Source organism: Schistocerca americana, chromosome 6, assembly GCF_021461395.2.
Source record: "Schistocerca americana isolate TAMUIC-IGC-003095 chromosome 6, iqSchAmer2.1, whole genome shotgun sequence".
Taxonomy (NCBI): Eukaryota; Metazoa; Arthropoda; class Insecta; order Orthoptera; family Acrididae; genus Schistocerca; species Schistocerca americana.
Window position 1 is genome coordinate 332,729,867 of NC_060124.1, and position 26,720 is coordinate 332,756,586.

Below are 26,720 nucleotides of genomic sequence, written 5' to 3' on the forward strand. Positions count from 1 at the left end.
GGATGACCTCACACTTTTCATTATTTAGGGTCAACTGCCAATTTTCGCATCAAACAGATATCTCATCTAAATTGTTCTGCAATTGGTTTTGATCTTCTGATGACTTTACTAGACGATAAATAACAGCATCATCCGGACAGCTGCTGAGATTGTTTATATAGATAAAGAACAACAAAGGGCCTGTAACCTCGGGGAATGCCAGAAATCACTTTGGTCTTACTCAATGATTTTCCATCAATTAATACAAACTGCAATCTCTCTGACCCCAGTCACATACGGTGGACATTGAGTGGTGCAGAGAATGTGCAAAGTGCATAGTCACTGCCTAACCCAGCTGTCCTGGCTTTCAGTGTCATTAGCAAGTTCTCAGAAAATTCATGTTTCTGCAACTGTTGTTGTCTTAGCACTGTCAGTGCTGGTTCCCATTATTTAATATGGTGGTATCTGACATTCCTGTTCATTAAGCCATATGCTACGATCTTGGTTTCTTCACACTACAGACACTGCCCCCAGTCCAGAGACTGGTCAGCAACAGCACATTTTTGTCAGTGACCTAATATAATGTGATGTTGATATTCATGACAACTGTCATTAAGCATATGTTATGTGAGGTCAATGTATGACTTCCCGTGTTAACGCGGAATCTTGTATACACCTTGCTTTCTTACATTTTGACTGGCTTCTTTTGGAAATTGTATTAACACTTACAGCACGGTGCCTGTACGCCATACGGGCGCGGCCGTCTTGACGTTGACGACGGCGCCCGTATACCGTACGGGTGAGACTTTATTTGGCTCCGTAAGCACGTTTAGCGCGTCTCCGAATCAGTTTCGTCAACTAATGTGGAGGTATTTCATTCTTCTTCTGCAAGAGGCAAGCACTTATCGGCTATCTCATCCTGAGAGCAGCTGTGAGCACTGCCAAGACGAAGTTACCTGCAGTTCATTCACAGGTGTTTACGATCGTGAAAATATCGCGCATTGAGTTGAGGGAGGCAGAGATCTTAGATATTCCTTATGGAGATGCAAGATCTGAAATTGACGATTCTGACAAAGAGGATTCGTACTCTCCAGGCGAAAGTACAAGTGATGATTCAGGTGTGTATGTCTCAATTGCCCATAAAGTGAAGAGTTCATTACTGCATTTTGTATTGTGAGTAATGTCCATTACTTCAATTGCATTTAGTACCTTTTAGGAGCAATCTTAGCATTATTTTTTTTTCTATGCAGACACTGGTACAGACCATCAGTCACCATCTGTGGTACCTGGTCGTGTGTGGCTCACTGACCACAAAGAGCATGATTGGTCGGAACTAGACGATCAGCCAGTACTGCCGGATTTCCAGAAAGCAGTCGGCGTAGCATCGCGTTTTTTAGATGCCACTGAGGAGCTTTGGTGTTTTAGTTATTTCTTTGATGACGACCTTATTCGGCTCATCAAAAGTGAAACGAGTCTGTACGCTGGTAACGTTATTACGACAATGAAATGCAAAGGTAGCCTCAAAATAAACTCTGTCTGGTATAAGTGGTCTGCAGTAAAATTGCAAGAGATTTACTGGTCTCTCTGTATTATTTTGCATATGTGCATCGTCAGATTGCCGAAAATCAGTGATTATTGGTCAACAGACCCGTTTCTGCAGACAGGATTTGCGATTAAATTGTTGAGTCGCAGTCGATTTCGTGCTACATTGTCAATGTTACACTTGAATGACAATGCTACGTTCATTAGCAGGGGCGAAGAAAAGCACGACCCACTTCACAAAGTGAGCCCTTTGTTTGATTTCTTTGTGAATAAAAGCAAAATTAGTTTTCGTCCACGCATGAATCTGGCAATAGATGAGGCAATGTGTCCCTTTCATGGTAGAACAAGCTTCAGAGTATACACGAAAAACAAACCCAATAAATGTGGAATAAAATTGTATGCTCTCTGCGATTCATCAACTGGTTATATGCTAAACTGTGTTGTATATACAAGTTCTGCAGGCAGTGTTCACAATAGTATCCAGGGCCTTGTAAAAAGGTTGTACCTGCAGTTAGACAGTCCAGTGATATTTAGTTTTAAATTTAGATACAGTAATAATGGCATTACTCCGGAGAGAGATCATGTAAAATCTTTTTATCCACGATATTTTTGTGTTTCCTTTTTTTAATTATAACACCCATTTGTATTTTATATTGTAAAATAAACTCACATTCTTGTAAAGCCCTTACTTTTACCTTTTAAATGATGAGAGAACCATATTCCTATCATTTTTCTGTTCTTTGCAAACTAGTTTCAAACATCCATTAAATATGCCAGTTCACAGCCAAGTGCCGGGTGTAAAGAGGGCAGTGTTGAAAGTGTTTAAAAACACATTCCATTTGGTGTTTCCTGTAATTTTTCCTAGCATTTAATGAGACACTTTCAACATAGGGCAAGAAATCCATTGTAATTAGGTTCAACCATATCTTCAGGCTGCTCATATCATCTAGGGCACGAGTGACAAAATGTACAGCAAATTTGCTTTCTAGAATACCCATTCAGAACAAATACAGAACAGAGATGGCTGAGCTCTGTTAACGAGCTTTCAGGATTTACTAGAGATCGTGCTCTGGGAATGTGCTCCTGCAATACCCTCTAGTATTGAGATGAAGTAAGACGTCAGGTGAGTGTGTGTTCATTTGCAATTCAAACCGTCTTCTTTTTTATGAATCCCAACACCAACTCAACCAAGTGCAGGAACAGCATTGGCAACAGAAAGACATCGTCAGTCACACAACAATGCATCTGGTAGAAAACTCTGACTAAAGCTCAAAGAGAGGACAGCTTTGCTGGGCACTAAATATTTTCCCTGTTGTCTTCTGCTAGCAGTTTGGTTTTGGATACACTGTAGCACACGGTTGGCAATTCACACTTCAGCATGAGGGTCTGGATATATACTTCCCTTGTGGCTACATTACTACCGCTCCTCTCCTACATGTGAATTTGCTTTTTTAGCAAGATACCGTATAAACTGGACTGTCATTACAGCTCTCTATAGTCACATTAGCATCTCAAAGTGTCAGGCAGTTAATTCAGAGAATTATGGTGCAGTTACAACAATAACAACAACTCTTTATGTTCGAGAGGCATTTCATCAATTTGAAGAAATGAACCAAAAGAAACTGCGATCAAATACAATAAACAATGAAAAGTCCAGGTTAGAAAATCAACAATATGGTTTGGACTGTTGTTATTCTGATTGATTACAACATTTAAATAGCATTTACAGTCAATATTCTCACAAAACACCTGTTATTTTTTTGTAATTGAGGCTTAAAAATCATTAAATATAAAAATCTGGTCACGTGATCAAAAATGCTCTGTTATTTGGCTGATGCTCTGGTAAAGTCACAGACTAGGAGTAAGACAAAGCTATACATATGTTATAGGAGTGTCAGCTGAAGCTAAGATGTTTTTATGTACTTTTTCTGGAAACAGTTTACCTGTTTAGTGATGGAAAACACAATTACAGATTTTAAGTAACAATAGAAAGGAATTTTGTGAGTGCTGATAGTGGAAGCCTTGTGAAAGTTAATGTGTTTTGCTCCACCCATTTAGAGCAGTGATATGTGCACTCAAAACTAAGGTATTGTATAACTTTTGCAAATGGGTCCATATATTGTAACTAGATTGTTGACTATGAGTCATGAGTTACAACTGAAAGCACAATGAAATTATTCTTGGCAAAACTTAGAGCTGCTTTCCTTTCTACAAGACACACACAAGAGAAAATGCATCCAGTAGACATTTGGTAGCACAATGGATTACGCAACCAACTGAAGATATAGAGCTCACGTCTTCAAATCCTGCAGGGGACATATATTTTTAAAAGTTTTACACGAAATACAGTGTTAATAAGAACTGATTGCAGCAGTTTTTTTGATTATGCGGTGTACTATATATAGCTTCACATTAGTGTTAGTCTGAGAAATGAACACAAAACATAACCAATTCATTTTTTTGGAAAGTATTGCTAGTACTGAAGATATCACCATTCTCCCACACTACAATGAGGTGTACAATGATGAGGTTGTACAGAGAGATATAAAGCATGTGCAACATGCAGGTGACACAAATGTAAGGGCTGTGATTTTTGTGAGTGTAAATTAACATTAGTGTCTGAAGCAGACTTACTTCATCTTTGTGTAAGGTGATGACACTGCGAACATTTAAACAATATTGGTCCTAGCTGGACAGTATAAAAATAAAAACATTGTTTCTGATAAAGTAAAAAAGTGTGGACTCACAGTAACTAGAAAATACCTTTTTGAATGTGACATGTGTGAACAGTGGTTGCAAATGTATGCAATTGTAAACAGCAAGGAAAACACAATAATATTCTGTTTCTGTTTTGTAATTGTGATTTGGTTTTCATATGAGAGGACTGTTGTCATTCTACAAATAAGTTAAAATGTTCTTTCATCTTATAATATTCGACAATCTATTGCTCTGATAACTGAGCTACCAAATAAATGAGGCGTAGTTGGGTAAAATGACAATTTTCACTAGGAGTTTAATTTCGTTGAATGATGCTATCCTTTGTTGTAACAGGGGGAGAGCATATCTCAGAGGTAAGTTAATGTTAACTTCACAGTGCAACATATTTTTGACTACATTAGTGAACTTGTGCATTGACATGGTGGCAATTTGCTGGTACAGTGAAACCACATTTTACACATCTTCTCATTCTTTGAGACACTCAAAAACAACTTTTCAGGAGTTAGAGAAGTATTTGTACAGTATGGTACCACAAGCCTCTTGTAACCCCTTTTCCAAAACATAAATTTCAAAACAAGACATCACTGTGAATTAGCTGTATGACAGTATAAACAATGACCTAGTCAGTGACATCATAGGCATCACATGACTCAAATGTAGCATTTTAGTAGGCTTTCAAATTATTTGATTTTCATTCCTGTTTTTATAAAAGAATACTGAAATTCAAGAGGAAGAAAAGCATGTTAGGAGCATAAAATGACATAATTTATCATTTAAGATAATTTCCAGAAAACAATCAAATACCCTATTATTAAAAGGATAGATTTCCATTCATCATAAAGATGACATGTTGAGCTGCAGACAGGCACAACAAAAAGACTGTTACACTCTAAGCATTTGGCCAAAGCTTTCTTCGGAAAAAAAGGAAAATACACACACAGTCACACAAGCAGGCACTCTTCATGCACATGATTGCTATCTTTGGCCAATTCAGCCAGAAACTGCAACTGTTGTGCTGAATGAAGGCAGCAATCAGGAGTGGGGCAGGGAAGGGGAAGACATAGCAGAGTATGGGCAGGGAGACACAAGAAAGATTGGTGGATGTTTTGGCAGAGAGCAAGCACTATGTGGGTGAGGGGATGTGAATTGGAAGGATGTTATACGATAGAGGGGACAGAAACTGTTGGGTGGATGATATGGGGACACTATGTTATAATACATTCAGGCTGCGATAATTTTTGAACGGAGAATGTGTTGTAAGGGTAAATCCCATTTCCACAGTTCAGAAAAGCTCGTTGTGTGGGGAGTATCCACACAGGTCATGAAGTAGCCATTAAAATCAAGCATGTTATGTTCAGCTGCATGTTGTGCCACGTTCAGCTGCATGTTGTGCCACAGGGTGGTCCACTTTGCTCTTGGACATAGTTTGGTGGTGGCCATTCATCCTGGTGAACAGTTAGTCAGTAGTCACACCAATCTAAAAAGTTATGCAACAACTACAGCAGAGCTATGGCAGCTTTCACAGGTGGCCCAGCCTCAGATGGGGTAGGACAATCTTGTGACACGACATGAATTGGAAGTGCTTGGTGGATTGTTTGGGCAGGTCTTGCACATGGGTTTCCACATGGATTGGGAATGGCATAAAGATGGACTAGGATGTTGTGAAAGCTGGGTGAGTGATGGAACACTGTACACAATCAGCTGTCTACCAGGGTGAATGGCCATTGCTGAACTGCAGCCAAAACAAAGTGAGCCATCCTGTAGCACAACACCCAGCTGAATATAACATGTTTGATTTTAATGGCTGCCTCACAGTAGGGACATCTGGATCCTCTCCTCCACCACCAGCTTGTCAGAACTGTACAGATGGGAGTTATCCTTTCAACATATTCTCTGCTCCCAAAATTATCCCAGCTCCAACCTACAGCAATCTATTGTTCCCAAACCCTTCACCCAACAGTTTCCACCCCCTCTGTCCTATACATTCTCCCAATTCACATCCCTTCACCCTTATTGTACACTGCTCTCTGTCAATGAACCCACTGGCCCTTTTCCCCTTCTCCGCACCTCTCCTTTACCACTCCCCACCCCCCTCTTCCCTCCCCCATAGACTCCTGACAATGCACCTGGCAGCCACATCCTGCCCCCCCCCCCCCCCCCATAGACTCCCGACACTGCACCTGGCAGCCACAATCTAATCCTTGCACTCTCCACCAGCAAGTGTTCTTCTCTCTTCCTACCTGTCACCAGCTATCCTTTCCCCTTCCCTGCCCCACTCTGTGTAGCTGCTTTCATTCAACGTGATTTTCTTTCTGACCAGAGCAGATGGATATAGCTGACATGCGTGCATTAGGTGTGCTTGCTTGTGTGAATATGTGTATGTTTTCATCCTCAAGAAGGCTTTGACAGAAAGCTAAATGTATAACAGTCTTTTCATTGTGCTTGTCTGCAGCTCAGCATTTCATCAGTGAGTAGCAATCTCTCCTTTGCATAACATTTTTGATATTCCTACCTGGATTTCCCATTGTTTTATCATAATAATATGAAGAAATAAAACAGTTTCTTTTAATGCACTCGTAAAGCAGCAATATTTTATGGCAAATAGTACTTACTTTTATAGTAAAATTCGCATCCACAGAATCACCAACTGGCACTTTTGTTGTAACAAAAACTTTTGTTTCATCATTTTCCAGCAAGTGGGTGCGAGCTGCTGCAGGCAAAACTATAGGTGCATAGTCTGGGTGGGGAGGCTGAGGGGGCATCAACCAACCCGCAAGGTCACGTCGATCTTGCAGTGATACAACGGGTTCATGTCGAAGGCCTGCTGCATCATTCTTCTCTAAGGTGCACCCTGCACAGGTAAACATAATTTCAAAACATGAATGACCCTGCAGCACAACGTACGTACTTGTATATTTCATCTCCATAACAGATATTTTCTCCAGAATATGAATATAACTAACAAATATAGTTTATAAAGTACTACAATCAAATACCTTGTCCTGTTTCTGGTGGGAGGGGGCAAAAGAAACAGGGGAAAGTATCAAGAGGAACAATGACTTAGCAGCAAATACGTTACATGTACTTCACATGTAGCAAGATAGAAGAAGGGGGAACAACAACAAAATGTCCAAAAAAACAAAGTTACAAAGCCTTGAAGTTATAAGTAGAAAGAGAGCTTACCTGCCAACTTTTGAAAAGGACTATTAGTAAAACTCACACACGACAAAATATCCAACAATTTTCGACATACCCCGGCATTACAAAAATAATAGTACTTCTGGACTACAAAATATAATAATTCATGCTTCAAACAGGATACTTCAATGAAATCACATCTACTTGTAGAATGATTTGTAGAAGAACATAACAATCTTGAAGAAATTCATGTTAAACAGCAGCAGGCATGGTGAGCATACATACCACGACTTTCTTAATAAATTCAGCAGATATGCAATAATAGAAAAAGGCTTTGCACAACAAAACTTGTTTAAAGTAACACAGGCAAGAAGTAATAAAGTACATACTGCAAATCACATGCTAGTTCGATTTTATGAAGTCACAGTTGTGCCCTTTTTGGCTTCCTGCAAAAAGTCTTGAGAAAATGTTTTGTCATAAGAGGGACCAAACTCCTGCTCTTCAAAATAGAAATACACTCCAGAGATTCACTGGACATGGTTGATCTGAATCCTGTTCTATTTTTCTTCACAAGACAGAAAAGACTTTCACATTCTGCATTGCTATGGGGTATGGTGAGGATAGAGAGCATTACTCCAGAAATTCAGTTATACTTAAGAACTCCATCAGCTCCACGAATTCTTGATATTTGTACCCAACTGGAATCACTTGCAGCATCTTGATTTGCAGCCAAAGTGTCATCCACCTGAAGAGCTGTGAACTGCCTCTGAAGCTCATTTAAACCTCATCTGTAGTTTCATTCTCTTCCTTGCATAACATTTTAGGAAACTTTTCCAAGAAAAAATGAATGGAAGATAACTGTGTGTCTTTAATTTTTTCTAACCTAGCAACATGAGCATGCTTTAACACATCATTCTTGAGTGGAAACTTCTTGATGATGTAGTCACAGGCAGTACAAAAATAGTTTCTCACTGTTGAAAAGAAAAGTGATTTATCTGTATCCTGGAGATCATTCACTATGTTCTAAGTCTGAATGCCAATAACTAACTCATCATCACTTCTTTGATTTTGAATCAAATTGTACTCAACTTAAAGAATTGAGGAGCTTTTGATGATTTTGGGCTTAACAAACTTGGTGAACAACTGCTTTAGCAAATCCATTAGAAGTTCTAATAAAAAGTGAGCTTGTGGGGGGAAAAGTCTGAAGGGCAACATTCAATTTGCCAAATACAAGAATAGTCACATGAAGGAAAGTGCAAAAGGCCTTGTTCAAGTTTGAGGACAGGAATATATACAATTTTTCCTCACGTGTTGTAGCAGAAGTCTTACTTTTTAGGGTGGGTTTGTCACATCTGGAAGAATATGCTATTCTTTTAGGGGCATGTGTAGTAGCAGAATCAATAATTCTCTTCTTCTGATGCTCTTTGGATCGACTTTGTTCAACTCTGGGTGTTCCGAAACATGTCAAGCTTGTGGAAATGGTTTGGGTACATAGTATTACTTTCTCCTTGAAAAAAGAAAGAAGGAAATCCCACTGTTCCAGTAGTCTATCCAAATATCTGCCTAAAGATAACCACCTAGCACATACAAACTGCAGAATTTTCTTTGTCTCTTTATTGTACAAGTTCTGAAATTTCTGAAGGCCTTTCTTCTTTTGACACTCTTCTCTAAGAAATAAAATATATCAACAAGGATATCATCCACTGTAGGTGGTTATCTTCCAGCACCTTTTTCAGTTGCTAGGTTGATCGGGTGGCAAATACAACCTATAATGGCAATACTTGGTTGAACTTCCTTCAGAACTGCTGAAACCTCATTTCCATGTCTTATCATAATAGGAGCATTGTTGGAGCAGAAAGCCACACAGTTTTCGATTGGTACATTACGAGAATTCAGCTGTGATACCATCAGGTTACCTAGATTTCACCCTCTTGAGTTGCCATCTAACGCTGGTATGGACGGCACAGTGCTCACTACTTTTTCCCGTGGAATATCAGAGAATGTAACAACAACAGGCTACAACTTGCCATTCATATCATTGCTTCCATCCACTGCCAAAGAAAATTGTCCAATCTGAAGGCACTTAATAACTTCAGATGATGCATTTTTTGCCATTTTATTTACAATGCATGTCATTTTTGTGGAACCATAGCTATATTTCTTTGCAACTTCTGATGTGGGAAACATCTCCTTAAATAAAGACCAGCTAATCAGCCACACTTAAGGGCACATTGTGTTCCACCAAAAAGGAAGTAAACAGACACTCAGCCCTAATTGCGTCAGTGTCAACATTTCCAGATTTGGCATAAAGGCTGTTGATTTTCTCGTTATCTTCCTTCGATTTAACATGACTTATGTATTTACTACACTTCACATGATTACTTAAATCTTTTCTTCTATCATGTGCAATATTAATATCACACCCACATACTGTGCAAAAGGCAAATTCTTCTCCCTTTCTTGATTTTACTATGCACGGAAAATCAACAGACTATGATAACATAAACACTCAAGACACTCAAATACTTCATTGAAACATGTCAAAGCTCATGGAAGAACTGTTAGCCTGGCTTTGAATTCAGTTCCAATGATGACACAAACATCACACAGTTAAAAGTACCAAGCATATCAAAGAATGAGTTATCTACTATCATATTTTTGACCCACAATTGTACAGAAATGGGATGATTATCGAATGTTAATCTTTCAAATTTTTGTGCAAGAAGTCATAAAATGACACCACTGATCCGTAAACCATAAAATGCTGCAATTAAACATACACCTGGCAGGTCTGAAAGAGTAATCAACGAGTCATAGATAACCACTGGAGTGTCTGAGGACAGAACCACAGATAAAACAAAAAAAGAAGATGAGGGAAAGGAGAGTAAAATATTGGATAGGCTAAATAGTATCAAAGAAAATAATAAAAGTCAACTCCCTTGCAGAATGTATAACACAAACAGATAGAAACAGGAAGGAGAGTATGAAAATAAATGCATGTGATGTTTGGCTGAGAAATTAACACAGAGGTGGAAAAGAGAGTAATATATTCAAGGTCTTTGCTGCTGGGAATTGAATGCTACAAAAGTTTAGCATATAACCTTAAGCTAATTATTTAAATCAGATAAGACAGAGAAAGATGGTAATCACAGGAGTTTTCAGGCACAATGATTACCAAGAGTACAGTAATTGTGTCATGTTGAGAACAGAACAATGGAATATCACCAATATCCAGAATTTGAATGAGTAATGTCTGTCACTATTAGCACCAGAGGGGGAGGGGGGGGGGAGGGGGGGGGAGGGGGGGGGACAGAGTGCAAAATGTACAAGATCTCTGCTGCTAGGAATTGAATACTATAAAATTTTAGCATGTAAACTTAAGCTAATTATGTGAACTGGAAAAACTGAAAGTGTGCCAATGGTAACACAGAAAGGCAATTAGTAAACATAGTTGATGAAATAAAGCTTACAAATGAAGTATGCACTTCATATGGCCTGTTCCAAACACTGTTTATTATTACAGACTTCTATTATTCTCTAAAAGGAGATCACATAATGACAAACATCTGCAATATGTGCCACAATGTTGCAAAGATTTTGAGGTAAAGGAAATTTCACTACTGCCAAACATGTTACAATCACAATTAAATCAAAACCTTACCTGAGACTTTAAGCCCAAACTGCCGAATACTGATACCATTTCCGTGGTTGGCACGAAATTCACTGTTCTTCACAGTACGTGCAGCTCCCGTTGAATACAAATCAGAATAAATGACACCAAGGCCATCCTGCAAACTATTCTCCACCCGGATGCTCTCCATTGCATGGCGCCATAGATCCACTTGCAGTCCTGTAATCACACCATGAACAGTGAATAAAAAATCAGTACTGTACATCTGTAGATAGTTAATGTGTGACCACAGTATTAGCAGATTAGCACTAGTTGTAACTGATTGTTAGTGTGCTCTAGTGAAGTAATTTTTAGTGGCAACTTGGGCTTGTTAATGTATAACTGGACTCATATCACGTTGCTGAAAGTACTCAAATATGATGGGATTTGCAGAAAATGGTGACTGAATTAATTAATTAATGTACATGCTATGATGCACATAATAAAAACAACAAATCCTGGAACGTGTGATATACTTGCAACTGAACAAACATTCTAAATATATGGTGTGGTGGTATAAAAAAGAAGAAAACAGTATCTTCCAGAGCAGACCATGTTTTAGATGTGGATTTCTGAAGAGATCAATAACTGACAATTGAATATAAAATTGTCAGTAGTACTCTAACAACAAATTGCAACATAAGCCTCAAAATAATGTTACACACTCTTCGCGAGGACATGAGCCAAGTTAGTTGATACACATATCTGTTGTATTTGAAGATTTCTCAATACCTGTAGGGTCATTACTATGTGATAATGTTGCACACATATCAATGGTGAGCATAGTGTAAGTTGTTATTAATATAAGGACTGATGACCTTGTTACCCTTAAGTATTGAGTTCAAGAGCTCTGTTACAGACAAGCATTTTCCTTATAACAGAATTATTCCTTCTCCTCACTCCATAGAATGATAACTATGATGGCTGTCAACAATCACAGAATTATTCCTTCTCCTCACTCCATAGAATGATAACTCTATGATGGCTGTCAACGAAGTCCAGCCACAATTATTCAGGGTACATTTTTAGGTGACAGAAACTATTGTTACAGGGATAAGGACTGGCAAGTGATATTTCCATATTATGTTTAAATTGTGTTCTGATGTACCCCAATCTGTTTTAAAGGTGTTGAAACACAAATGAGAAAGGACACATGAATGGAAATGTAGCACACTTAAAGTAGCCTACTACTTCAGTAACAAACAGAGCAGCTCTATATTAGGGAGAGGAAACCAATGGGGAAAACAGTATATTAGTGCATTGGACTTTGGCTAAAATGTACTGAAACTTGATATCATTTTTTAGTTTCTGTGTAGCTATGAAGTCTAACTGTGTATTTCACAATGGTTTGCTTTAAACATAGATGTTGCAGGAACTAGCTGGAGCACAGTGGATGTATTTATTTCGTACCACTGGTGAGCACTTGTAAATCAAAATATTATGAATAACTGGTTTACACTGGTTAGTGTAAAGTTTGCAACTGTCAATCTACATATCTTTCAACATGTGATGCAGTAAGAACTAAAGTGTGCAGTAATCTGCAGAATACTTAATGACACAACGTTAACACCTTAAATGAACTTTTTAAATTTTTTTTTTCAAGTTATGTTCCAAAAAATATTTTTTAATTAAAAAATGACATCCTATAATGAATGACATTACATACAGAAGTACAACACAGCTTTTAAAGTTCAAGACTTCGACTAAAGTAGCCTGAAACTTGAAGTCATTTTTTAGTTTCTGTGTAGCTGTGAAACCATGTATTTCTAGCAACCAACCACTTAACTATCAGTGCTGATATGATATATAAGGGGATTTTATTTTTTCAGAGGTATTTTCTTAAGTTTCCTGAGTATACACAGGATTTTAAGTTTCTGTCAAAATAATAAAAATGATATAACTCGGAGTTTTAAGTTAAGGGATTAAAGGGCGTTTAGTGGGAAATGGTGCACCAAACAAACTAAAGACACACACAATAATGAATCTTTTATCTTCTCCATCAATCCTGAAATTTTGTAAACAATTTTTAACTCTATTTTTAAAGTCATTTTAGAGGGTGCAACAGGTCTCTGCATGTTCTCTAAGAAAGATGCCATCCCAAATGAATGCTTTTTCGCTTGCATATTGGTCACTTCCAGTGTGGAAAAGCACTACCCTCATTCACCAAAGGAACTTCTTCCAATGTGAATGTACTGCTAAAGGGCAAACATTCAATTATCTTGCAACATCGATCTGCCTCAAGCTTGCTGTCAATGTTTCACTTCATGTCACTAGACAAATGTTGGCTCTTAGCTATTCCACCTGATTTCACCAACAACACATTAAACAAACACTCTGAGAGAATTGTGCAGTACTTTTGACTGCATGGCCTGTAAAACTTAATACTAAACTTGAGCAGTACAGCACTATTACAAGACTTCTAAAAATTTTTGTCATTCATTAGTTTGTGTTTGTTTTATATTACATTTCTGTTTGTAGATCTTTTCAACTCTGGAAGTACTTGGTTTCATTCCTTAATATACACAAGATTGAGATTTTTTGCTAAAGTACATTCTTCACTTTTAACACCAAATCATAATAACAGAAAGCTGCACGATCCGTACAACTATGTGTCACTTACTAATTGCATCGTACGCTTAACAGAAATAGAGTGCAACTTTCTTGCAAGATAACCAAAAGATTACATAATTTATCACCTGAGCAAGCAATGCACAGGGTATCCACACGAAGCCAATTTCCAAAAGCAATAAAAAACTATGAAATATAGCAACGCAACTCAAAAAGTTTTGAGTTGCTTTTTTCTAAATGATTCCTTTTGTTTCATTTCAGGTGCTAAATAATTATCAAAAATGACAACACACCAAGAGTGAGTCCAATGTGTGGTGTGGTAAGCGGAAACAAAATAACCCATTGCTGTCCAAAGAAATTTCTGACATGAATTTCAAAGTAAAGAAAAAGGAAGACTGGTGTTTAACATTCCATCGATAATGAGGTCGTTAAGACATGGAGCTCAACCTCAGATCAGGGAAGGACTGGGAAGAAAATTGGCTGTGGCTTTGAAATTTCAAAGGGAGCAATCTGACATTAAGACACAAGTCGCTAGCCACTGAGAGGAATAGATAGATAGGCTCTGGCTGAAAATGCACATCTGATGAAATTGTACAGGAGATCAGAGACACCTTCCACAAAGGCCCACCAAAGTCAGTTCACTGAGCATCATGACAGCTAAATATGCCACACTCAACATCTCACAAGGTGCTTCACAAACTTCTTCACTTGCATGCTTACAGAGTTCACATTGTGCATGCTTACAGAGTTCACATTGTGCAAGCACTGAAGTGAAATGACATGCAGCTTCACCACAAATTTGTTTTCAAAATGTTGGAACAGATTGGGCAAAACTCTAACTACCTACGAAATGTTGTTTTCTCTGACAAATCAAACTGTCACAGATACTGCAAGGTTAATTGGCACAACAATCACATTTGGGTCTCAGATAACCCCCACATTTTTTGGGAACCTGTCAGAGAAAGTGAAAAGGTGATTGTGTGGTGTGCACAGATGAAAGACAGTATAAATGGACCATTTCTGTAAATTGGACAAACAGTCACAGGAACTTTTTATCTGGACATACGTGAGCCATTTTCTGTCCCTCAGATTCTTCCCTTTCAGCCAAATGTGATTTAGCAAGACACTGTACCACTGCAGAGGATTTACAAGTTTGGACTTCCTGGACTGAACATTTCCACAGCAATGCATAGGATGTGATTGACTAACCAAGTGACCGACCAGGATCTACGACTAAACTCTTCTGGATTTCTTCCTGTGGGATTATATGAAAGACAATATCTATAACTCACCCGTACATGACCTTGGCAATGTTAGTAGAAGAATTGTGGCTGCAATAGTGTCCCATCATTTCAGACATGCTTGTGCACATACAGGCTGAGATGGTGTATCACCTAGACATTTTATTGGTTACGAAAGGAACCCGTGTACAAGTGTGTTAAGTTTTTTTCTCAAAACTTTTTGAGTTACTTTAAATGATGCCATAAATAGCATTTTTTAAATTTATTTAACTGACTCTGGAAATCAGGAAGGTTTCATGTGGACACTCTGCATGTATCTGAGGACCACCACTACGATTTTCAATTGAAGTGTTAGTAAGTTGGCCAGTAATTTGTTCTGAATTACAACAGTGTGCATACAACTGTACAAGTCATCAGTCAACAAGAATGAAAGAGTTCATTTTAGTGTCACTGTTATTGTATTTTTTGATAGTATATTATTATCTTATGTCAACTAACAACAGATTTGTTCTTTACACATTTGTATTTCTTCTTTGCAAAAGAGAGTAAAACCAACAACAAGCTATTATTATTATTACAGCTGCATTTTCTGTTAATATAAGAGTCCCTTCTCTCAGACCACACAACATTACAACACAGAACAATGTTGACTGATGAATCATACATTTTTTTGGCTGTGTTATACGATTTCATTACATACTGTGTATCACTGAAAAGAAACTTGTGGGACCAAACATCTAAAACTCACAAAATCTTTGCCAGCATCTCACATGCAACGTATCTCCTTCAGGTAATCTTCATAAAAAATAGGTCTTGCCAAACTAAAATTGAATGTTACTGTTCTGCTGTGGATGCCACTGTGCAGATAATACACGCACACTGCCTAAAAGAAAGAGAAGTTCCTTTACCTGGCTTCAGCGTTGGTCCATTGAAGTCTAGCAACCCCGCATGTTCTATTGTAACAAACTGAAGGTCAGAGCGACGAGCAGTTGGTGCCAGGCGCACACCAGCCCACGCTGGCCGAAGGCAACGCAGACCGACATCCTGTTGATGGGTACATGCTCCGTACATGTCTCCGGCAACAGTGTGCTCTGCTCGGCATTGAGTTATGTCTACGTCTTCTTCTCCACACCGCACATTACTGTGGTAAAAACGGGGAAATTGCTGTTATTTTTACTACTTATTTGTTCTAAAGTGTCGCTTTTACTTTGCACTGAAACTACATCTAGCATTAAACTTTCTAAGAAAGAAGTAGAGTAGGATAATAAAATCATAAAAAGATAACAATAATAACACAATGCACATCAGACAACTCAAACAATGATGAAGACAAGCCATCTGAGAAAGATGAGAAAAGTACTATTGGTTAATCAATATAAAGCTGAAAGGTTGAGAGGTGTGTATACAAGAAATTGTTGTCTGTTTTTTTGGGAAAAGGGAGGAGAGATGAGCTACCTGATCTTCATTCTTCATCACCTTTTCCATCTATGCTTCAACAGGACATAATTACCCCCACCCCCACCTCTGATATTTATTTTACACCACTTACTGTCACAGTATTCACAATTACTTGGGTCTCGTGTACAACTAGTTACTTCAGATCAATAGAAATAATTGTCTTTCTGATCTAGTCAGCTCAGACAAGTGACCTGGTACACTATTTGCACAAAAGCAAATGTTTCCATTCTACAAAAATGTGTCCCACAGTACCTTCCATAAAAGCCATGCGCGTTTACTACTCTCATGATTTTTCTATAATTAATTATTTCAGCCTACCCCCATGAACCATGGACCTTGCCATTGGTGGGGAGGCTTGCGAGCCTCAGCGATACAGATGGCCGTACCGTAGGTGCAACCATAACGAAGGGGTATCTGTTGAGAGGCCCGACAAACGTGTGGGTCCTGAAGAGGGGCAGCAGCCTTTTCAGTAGTTGCAGGGGCAACAGTCTGAATGATTGACTGATCTGGCCTTGCTACACTAACCAAACGGCCTTGCTGTGCTGGTACTGTGAACGGCTGAAAGCAAGGGGAAACTACAGCCGTAATTTTTCCCAAGGGCATGCAGCTTTACTGTATGGTTAAATGAGGATGGCGTCCTCTTGGGTAAAATATTTTGGAGGTAAAATAGTCCCCCATTCGGATCTCCAGGCGGGGACTACTCAAGAGGACATCGTTATCAGGAGAAAGAAAACTGGCGTTCTACGGATCGGATGTGGAATGTCAGATCCCTTAACCGGTCAGGTAGGTTAGAAAATTTAAAAAGGAAAATGGATAAGTTGAAGTTAGATATAGTGGGAATTAGTGAAGTTTGGTGGCAGGAGGAACAAGACTTTTAGTCAGGTGAATACAGGGTTATAAATACAAAATCAAATAGGGCTAATGCAGGAGTAGGTTTAATAATGAATAAAAAAAAATAGGAGTGCGGGTAAGCTACTACCAACAGCATAGTGAACGCATTATTGTGGCCAAGATAGACACGAAGCCCATGCCTACTACAGTAGTACAAGTTTATATGCCAACTAGCTCTACAGATGATGAAGAAATTGATGAAATGTATGATGAGATAAAAAAATTATTCAGGTAGTGAAGGGAGACGAAAATTTAATAGTCATGGGTGACTGGAATTCGAGAGTAGGAAAAGGGAGAGAAGGAAACATAGTGGGTGAATATGGATTGGGGGAGAGAAATGAAAGAGGAAGACGTCTGGCAGAATTTTGCACAGAGCATAACTTAATCATAGCTAACACTTGGTTCAAGAATCATAAAAGAAGGCTGTATACATGGAAGAATCCTGGAGATACTAGAAGGTATCAGATAGATTATATAATGGTAAGACAGAGATTTAGGAACCAGGTTTTAAATTGTAAGACATTTCCAGGGGCAGATGTGGACTCTGACCACAATCTATTGGTTATGAACTGTAGATTAAAACTGAAGAAACTGCAAAAAGGTGGGAATTTAAGGAGATGGCACCTGGATAAACTGACTAAACCAGAGGTTGTACAGAGTTTCAGGGAGAGCATAATGGAGCAATTGACAGGAATGGGGGCAAGAAATACAGTAGAAGAAGAATGGGTAGCTCTGAGGGATGAAGTAGAGAAGGCAGCAGAGGATCAAGTAGGTAAAAAGACGAGGGCTATTAGAAATCCTTGGGTAACAGAAGAAATATTGAATTTAATTGATGAAAGGAGAAAATATAAAAACGCAGTAAATGAAGCAGGCAAAAGGGAATACAAGTGTCTCAAAAATGAGATCAACAGGAAGTGCAAAATGGCTAAGCAGGGATGGCTAGAGGACAAATGTAAGGATGTGGAGGATTATTTCACTAGGGGTAAGATAAATAATGCCTACAGGAAAATTAAAGAGATCTTTGTAGAAAAGAGAACCACTTGTATGAATATCAAGAGCTCAGATGGAAACCCAGTTCTAAGCAAAGAAGGGAAAACAGAAAGGTGGAAGGAGTATATAGAGAGTCTATACAAGGGCGATGTACTTGAGGACAATATTATGGAAATGGAAGAGGATGTAGATGAAGATGAAATGAGAGATACAATACTGCGTGAAGCGTTTGAGAAAGCACTGAAAGACCTGAGTCGAAACAAGGCCCGGGGAGTAGACAACATTCCATTGGAACTACTGATGGCCTTGGGAGAGCCAGTCTTTACAAAACTCTACCATCTGGTGAGCAAGACGTATGAGACAGGCGAAATACCCTCAGACTTCACGAAGAATATAATAATCCCAATCCAAAAGAAAGCAGGTGTTGACAGATGTGAAAATTACTGAACTATCAGTTTAATAAGTCACAGCTGCAAAATACTAACACGAATTCTTTACAGACGAATGGAAAAACTGGTAGAAGCCGACCTCGGCGAAGATCAGTTTGGATTCCGCAGAAATGTTGGAATACGTGAGGCAATACTGACCCTACAACTTATCTTAGAAAATAGATTAAGGAAAAGCAAACCTACATTTTTAGCATTTGCGGACTCAGAGAAAGTTTTTGACAATGTTGACTGGAATACTTTCTTTCAAATTCTAAAGGTGGCAGGGGTAAAATACAGGGAGCGAAAGGCTATTTACAATTTGTACAGAAACCAGATGGCAGTTATAAGAGTTGAGGGGCATGAAAGAGAAGCAGCGGTTGGGAAGGAAGTGAGACACGGTTGTAGCCTGTCCCTGATGTTATTCAATCTGTATATTGAGCAGGCAGTAAAGGAAACAAAAGAAAAATTCAGAGTAGGTATTAAAGTCCATGGAGAAGAAATAAAAACATTGTGGTTTGCCGATGACATTGTAATTCTGTCAGAGACAGTAAAGGACTTGGAAGAGCAGTTGAACGGAATGGACAGTGTCTTGAAAGGAGGATAGAAGATGAACATCAACAAAAGCAAAATGAGGATAATGGAATGTAGTCGAATTAAGTTGGGTGATGCTGAGGGAATTGGATTAGGAAATGAGACACTTAAAGTAGTAAAGGAGTTTTGCTATTTGGGGAGCAAAATAACTGATGATGCTCGAAGTAGAGAGGATATAAAATGTAGACTGGCAATGGCAAGGAAAGCGTTTCTGAAGAAGAGAAATTTGTTAACATCGAGTATAGATTTAAGTGTCAGGAAGTCGTTGCTGAAAGTATTTGTATGGAGTGTAGCCATGTATGGAAGTGAAACATGGAAGATAAATAGTTTGGACAAGAAGAAAATAGAAACTTTCGAAATGTGGTGCTACAGAAGAATGCTGAAGATTAGCTGGGTAGATCACATAACTAATGAGGAGGTATTGAATAGAATTAGGGAGAAGAGGAGTTTGTGGCACAACTTGACAAGAAGAAGGGACCGGTTGGTAGGACATGTTCTTAGGCATCAAGGGATCACAAATTTAGCAGTGGAGGGCAGCGGGTAGGGTAAAAATCGTAGAGGGAGACCAAGAGATGAATACACTAAGCAGATTCAGAAGGATGTAGGTTGCAGTTAAGTACTGGGAGGTGAAGAAGCTTGCACAGGATAGAGTAGCATGGAGAGCTGCATCAAACCAGTTTCAGGACTGAAGACAACAACAACAACAATTATTTCAGCATGTTGTTTTCAAGATACAGAAACAAAATGAAACAATTATGTAATGTCAACTGGTTACACATATCTTACCTGTCAGTTCAACACAAACAAGTATGAGTTTATATAATGGAGAGATTACGGGTAACAACTCACATATAGCTAAGACTAGAAGCCCAGCTTTGTATTGTTCCCTGGAATGCCCAAGGGAGGTCCATTGATCACTATGGTTTTTATTGCAATTTAGGCTTTTTTACAAAATGTAACAATAATTCATATTTACTGCTTTTAATATTGTTTTTATTATTTTTTCTTGTATAATAATAATGTGGCAAATTTTTATTTGAAATTCTTAAATTTTACTGTTATATTAAACCATACAAAAATTATTGCTACTGTATTAGAGGTACATAAAATGGCTTATATTTCTAGTGTTTGTGGGTTACATCATATAACAATAGGTGACAAATGTTATTATCATAGATTTGCTTAGCTGTCCACTAATTAAGCATTTATCTTGTAACAAATAAGTAGAGTTTTACTAGACACATTTTTATGGAGAACTCTGTACACTCAAAGAGTCACAACTGCACTATTTGCATGTCCTTTTGCTTAGACATGAACTGCAAGGAAATTTTTACATATAACACAGTTCTCTCTGGTTTTGTTTTTCTTGAACAATCCAGTTTAACACTTTTCTCCCCCTTCTCTGACGGCAATCAAAATAAATGGAGTCTGGAATTGCTGAAGGTGTTACCACTAATTCATCTGTGTTTTCATTATAAAAGACCATTAAGAGATGGCAGAGCCAGTTATCAACTTGTACAAGGTATGCAGATTGATCACAACCATATCTAGAATGTTATACAAAACATGTACAAGTCAGCACCTTGTCATGACTCTTACACTACCTTTGTGTGACATTTCACTACCACATCTACACCAAATTCAGTGTTATAACAACTGACTGTTTCCGGGGTTTTATTTTTGCTATCTAGTCATCTGTTACAATGGAGTGCACAGAACTAATAACAAGCAAACTTTTTTAGTCTTGCTCTAGTAAGATGTCATTTTTCTTAGTCTTCCCTTGGTAAGATGTTAGAGGAATGTCATCAACCTTGTCAGTAATACTTGAATGAAGCATAACTTTGCTTTTCTCTAAGATTGTGACTTTTCCCATCTGCTCCTGTTCAAAGTGCCAACAATGATTGTATCCATCTGTTTCAGGTCTTTTGCCAGCTTAAAAGAAGTGAAGAAGCTATCTGACGTAACAGTTCTCCCCTTTCATAAGTAAGACTCATGAGACATTGGGTAATACTTTCTTCCAGGATAGAATCCACATGTCTCATTTCACATTTTCCCAAATAACAAAAATCATTCAAAACACCTAGCATGTTTGAGCAGCCAATGCTTCATTTTCAGGTCCAGAAAGACCACAACTGTGATAGCAGTCCGTTATAGTTTCCAGCCCAACTGCTAGTGATGACAAACATATGCGCAAAAGTTCATCATTGTTGGCTAAAAAAAAGTGCCAAATAAAACACGTAAAATGCATTTTTGTGAAAAACGGTCAACTGACCAATTTTGGAAACCAATGGTAAGTCAGCAATTATCTTAAGAGTTTGCAATTACAAAGTAAAACAATTTAGGCAAATCAGACCTTCTCTAAAACAATTAAAATTCACAGAAACAGGGCCCGCAACTCGTGGTCGTGAGGTAGCGTTCTCGCTTCCCACGCCCGGGTTCCCGGGTTCGATTCCCGGCGGGGTCAGGGATTTTCTCTGCCTCGTGATGGCTGGGTGTTGTGTGATGTCCTTAGTTTAGTTAGGTTTAAGTATTCTAAGTTCTAGGGGACTGATGACCATAGATGTTAAGTCCCATAGTGCTCAGAGCCATTCGAACCATTCACAGAAACAGACTATTTTAAACACCAAATACATTTGCGTCTCAAAATAAAAAATGATCCTCTGACCTCCGCCGTACATACTAGTGTTAAGAATTTGACTGCTTGATAGATACACAAAAAAGACGGAAAACATTGCTACAGCTATTGGGTGAGTACTTCTTCAGTGAAGAAGAACTTCTCCGAAAGGTTAAAACAATTTTCCATCTTGTTTATATGGCCACTGAGCATCCTCAACATCTCAACTCTACAATGAGTTTTACTTGCACTCCTTTCATTATTTGTATTCAACAAAGGCCTTCCATTACCACATGTTCATAAAGAGGTATTCAGAATGAAATGTCCAAAATATGTACTAAGTGGAAAGAGTAATCAAGAAAATACTGTGTTTTTCTAAGGGAGGAATCCTCAAATAAATTTTATGAATTTGCAATTTTCTCAGTCTGTTAAGAGGTGGTTGCAAGTTTCTTAAAGTAATCAATTGGGAAAATACATACTTATATGACAGCCAGAGTTTTCTGCTCGAGTTTTCAGTTATTTATGTAGCACCAACTTAATTCCTTTCTCAGAACATGATCAACACTGAATCTTCAGCAACAAGGAAACCTTTAACAAGTGGTGTAGTGGTACTCTTTAATACAATATTAATAACTGCAAATTCTGTGTACTTTACATACCTCATTAATATGTTTTCACCAGTCCCAGCCTGAGGTAACTCTGCAGGCGCCATGAGCCAACCGTCAGGATCCGGTGCCAGCCCCAACTGACGGCATACTATTACTGAATTATGTTGAGTCCACCCGTAACTGCACACAGTGCCCCATGTCCCATTTACACGTATCTGCAGAAAATTATAATAATTTTTGACCCACGTGCAACTGCTCAAAAATTTTAACAGTAGAAGGTTTTAAAATGGACTTATATGAAATTCTTCACCAAGTAAATGTACCATCACTCTCAATACTGCACAGAAGGTATCATACACTTGTATAATTGAATTACAAAAATATCTGAGAGGAGAGAACAAAATTTATCTTACAAATGAACTAATGGGTTAAGCAGAGAGGCACCAGAAGTGAAGTGCTTATTGCTGAGATGGGAAACTTTCATACATCTACAGAGTAGAGAGGAATTGTTGCCGACACACTCTTTGGATGCCTCAAAATAATTGTGTGATTGGCTGTGAGGAGAGAGTAGGAAAGAGGAATACTGAAGGAGGGAAAGGTGGAGGAAAGCTGAACAGACAAGTGCCATGGTTCATAATTGCGACCTCTCACTATGATGTGGAGTCTGTTTTATAGTTACAGTAGTACACTCTCCCAGTGACAAATATTGCAACATGCTGACCATTAACATGGTTCCTTTGGTAACTGTGACATTGATTTAAAGGCAACCGTGTATACCATAAAGATATATGACCAGACAGAAAAGAGAGAGATCGAGGAGGAAAAAAATTAGGTGATAGGGAAGAACAAACGAGAGTGGAAGAGATAAGTGGAGGAGCTAGGCCAGACCAGGAAAGTGCAAAAGGAGTACAGGCAAGAGGCCAGACACTAATGATGTTTGTATCAAAAAATATACCACAGCCACAGTTGCCAGAGAATCTAATGCATAAGGTCAAATCTTAAAGAAGGTGCAAACATAAATCACACTGTAATGGGCAGAGTAGCCTGTAATCAGAATATCCCTTTCATCTTTGGTGATGGTATGGTGTTGATTATACTTGCAAGTCAACAACTTGTTCATTGTGCTGTTTGAGGCTTTCTCGATGTGACAACTGGTTGAAAGACTTTCAGCATTGTGTCGTTTGGTGTAATGAAAACGGCATTGTGTTGTTTGGTGTAATGAAAACTGCAGAATATTGCAATGAGATCAGACTTTCTCATGCTGCACATGTGATGTCCACAATGCATCACTAAGAAAGGGAGGTCTGGATGTCATCATTCCCTGGATGTTATTGTAGCCACAGCTCTTGGCACCTGTGTTTTTCTAACAAACCACCGTATACATGACCCAGTCACATTAATATGACCATCCCCCATGTTCGATGTCAACATGCAGTAATCACTCAGTCAGCAGGTGGTAGCACTAGCACTGGAGGGAACATAAAACATGACTGGGGGAACATGGAAGAGTGCAATAGTCATAGTAATGCAACAGTGGAGTGATTTATCTGACGTCGAAAAGGGCATGATCATTGGCTTTCGGGCCGAGGATGGAAGCATTTCTGAAACGGCTGAGTCTGTATACTGTTTACCTGTCACTGTGGTTAAAGTATACTGTGCATGGCAAAATGGCACTATCCACAACTGGCACTGAGGCAACTGCAGTGGATCATGGGTCATAGATGACGGGGGTGAAAAATGGCTCCAGAGATGTGTACGGGCAAACGTGTGCAACTGTTGAGCAACTGACCACGCAGATGAGCAAAGGGGCTACCAACAGTGCCTGCTCAACAACCATTTGGCCAACCTCCCTGTGTATAGGCCTCCACAGCACCAGCCATGTGAATCACATTTTACACTCCATCAGAGTTTATGGCTTGAAACATCTGAAAGCAAACACCCTGCAACCAGGCAGGAGCATTTTGGTCTGGAAATGTTCTCTTGACATTTCATGGGTGATCTCATCATTCTGGACAGCACAATTATGTATCTACCCCTGGGGACCAGTCCACCCCTACATGCAGTTTGTTTCTCATCAGCACGATGGTATCCACCATGCGGAAGGATATTTATATTGTCATTTCTTAAAACTATTCTGAATATGATAATTCAGATTAAAAACTAAGCTGCTTTCTAAATGAATAATAGCACGCCCATTTATATAATATTAAATTATGAAAGACATGATAGGCCAAGTAAAGTCTGGGAAAAACTAATGGCTCCTTTTTGTACCTTCCAACATATGATTCTAGTGCTTCAAAAAGAAATCCAGGAATAATGTGCACTTCTCCAGCAACAAACACCCTTCCCATTCCACAAATAAACATTTTTTTTAATGTAGCGCAGATACTGACTAAAATATTGACAACAAATACTTTTCTAGACAACAGAAAATAAACTGCCACCTAAGGACAGCAACAACTCAGATAAAAACCACAGGGTAATAAACACAATGTGTTGTTTTTGGCAGACAGTCCTGGCAGGAAATTAACTAGTGCATTAACTGACATAAATAATGACAATGCAGCTATTGGAATCATGAAACTGGAGCAAAAACAACTGTTGTCCTAGAAGACATCAGCCAAAATAAAATAATGTTGCAAGAAACTGACCACATTGTGGTTAGAACAGTGTGGTGTGTGATGAAGCAGATGCTTTTGTTACGTTCTTCGACACAACCAATCTAAAAGTACAACTGTTGTTACAATGTCCCACAAACAAAATTTTGTTAGGTTCACGCGTTAAAAGATAAATACAAAAAACAAACATCCAGATCACACAGCTATGTTCAGAGTTTGATAAATGTGATGTTATAGATATTGGTGATATTGATACATATGGGTTTCTATAGTTTTAATATTCGACACACATGGTTTGAGTTACGCCAAAATAAAATTCCATACCTTATTACTGACTCGAAGTAGCTGTGATGTACTACTTTTCTCATGTCCATGTTGGTAGCATTGTGCAATTTGATACGTATTTTTCTTTTCTCATCTTTCTAAATAAACAGACACCCATTTAACTCACTTAGGAAGTGAGTTAGACATTATTACTTCAATGTTAATGTTATTCATGCAAGGGACAGGTTGTGTCAAGGCTGACTGTTATAATTGACATTTGTTGTTTACATATAATAGCCACTGTTCCAGAGCTGGTTTGTTTAAATAAACCATCGTTTATTGTTGTCAGAAGTTTTTAAACTTCAAAATACGGTGGAACCTTATTAACAAGCACCTCCCATACCATGCAATTCACATAATGAGCAAAACAAATTGTAAAAAAAAAATGACTCACTTAACGAGCGATGACAAGTGACGATGATTTAGTGAGACATCACTAGCCATTCACACACAGCAGGAGAAACATTCAACAATATAAACCTCTTTCATTGTCGACAGTGGCATACGAACAATGTCTTTAGCATGTACTGCAGTCTGAGTTCTTTCTGCTACTATCTTGGTGCAGTTTGTGATCACATATTTTTCTAAACTTGTGTTCACACTGTGTTTTTTTGTGTGCATATTTTAATAAGCCTCGTAGAAATGCCTCTGAACATTAAACTGCAAGAAGACAACAATAAAAGAAAGAAAATTACCTTAGAAATGAAACATAAAATCAATGAAAAACACAAATGTCGTGTGAACACTGCTGATTTAGCATGCACATACAATCTGTCTACATCAACTATTTGCTCTGTACTCAAGAACAGTCAAAAGATTAAGGAGATGGATGCTTCAAAGGAGTGACATGAGTATCTGAACAATGGTATCATATTCTCAATGATGTCAAAAATTTGCTCTTTATATGGATAAATGAAAAGCAATTGCAGGGCAACACTATTAGTGAGAACACCATTTGTGAGAAGGCAAGAACAATTTTCACTGACCTCATTAAGAAGACGCCAGAATCTTCTGTGCTCATAGAAGTGTTTAAGGGAAGCTGTGAGTGGTTCAAGAAGTTTAAGCTAAGAACCAGCATCCACAGTGTTGTGACGCACGGCAAAGCAGCCACCTCTGACTCAAAGGCAGCAGAGAACTTCATGAACAACTTCAAGATGCTCACAGATTCTGAGGGTTATCTGCCACAACAGGTTTATAATTATGATGAGATGGGTCTATTTCGGAAAAAGACCTTTTTAACAGAATAGGAGAATACACTGCCTGGTCACAATCCAGTGAAAGACCATCTTCTGTGCCAATGCAAGCGATGAACTGTTGACTGTTCAACATTCAGAAATTTCAT

At 38.4% G+C, this 26,720-nt stretch overlaps 1 protein-coding gene across 1 annotated transcript in view; it reads right to left on the bottom strand.

Moving 5' to 3' along the window:
- LOC124620119 (protein bark beetle) overlaps window positions 1-26,720 on the bottom strand; it is a 351,158-nt gene that overhangs the window by 112,939 nt on the left and 211,499 nt on the right. Inside the window, exons 13-16 of the mRNA XM_047146790.1 lie at window positions 22,488-22,651; window positions 15,765-15,997; window positions 11,039-11,227; window positions 6,852-7,090 (exon numbers count right to left, since the gene is read on the bottom strand). Coding sequence (XP_047002746.1) covers window positions 6,852-7,090; window positions 11,039-11,227; window positions 15,765-15,997; window positions 22,488-22,651 — 825 coding nt within the window. The remainder of the gene's footprint in view (window positions 1-6,851; window positions 7,091-11,038; window positions 11,228-15,764; window positions 15,998-22,487; window positions 22,652-26,720) is intronic.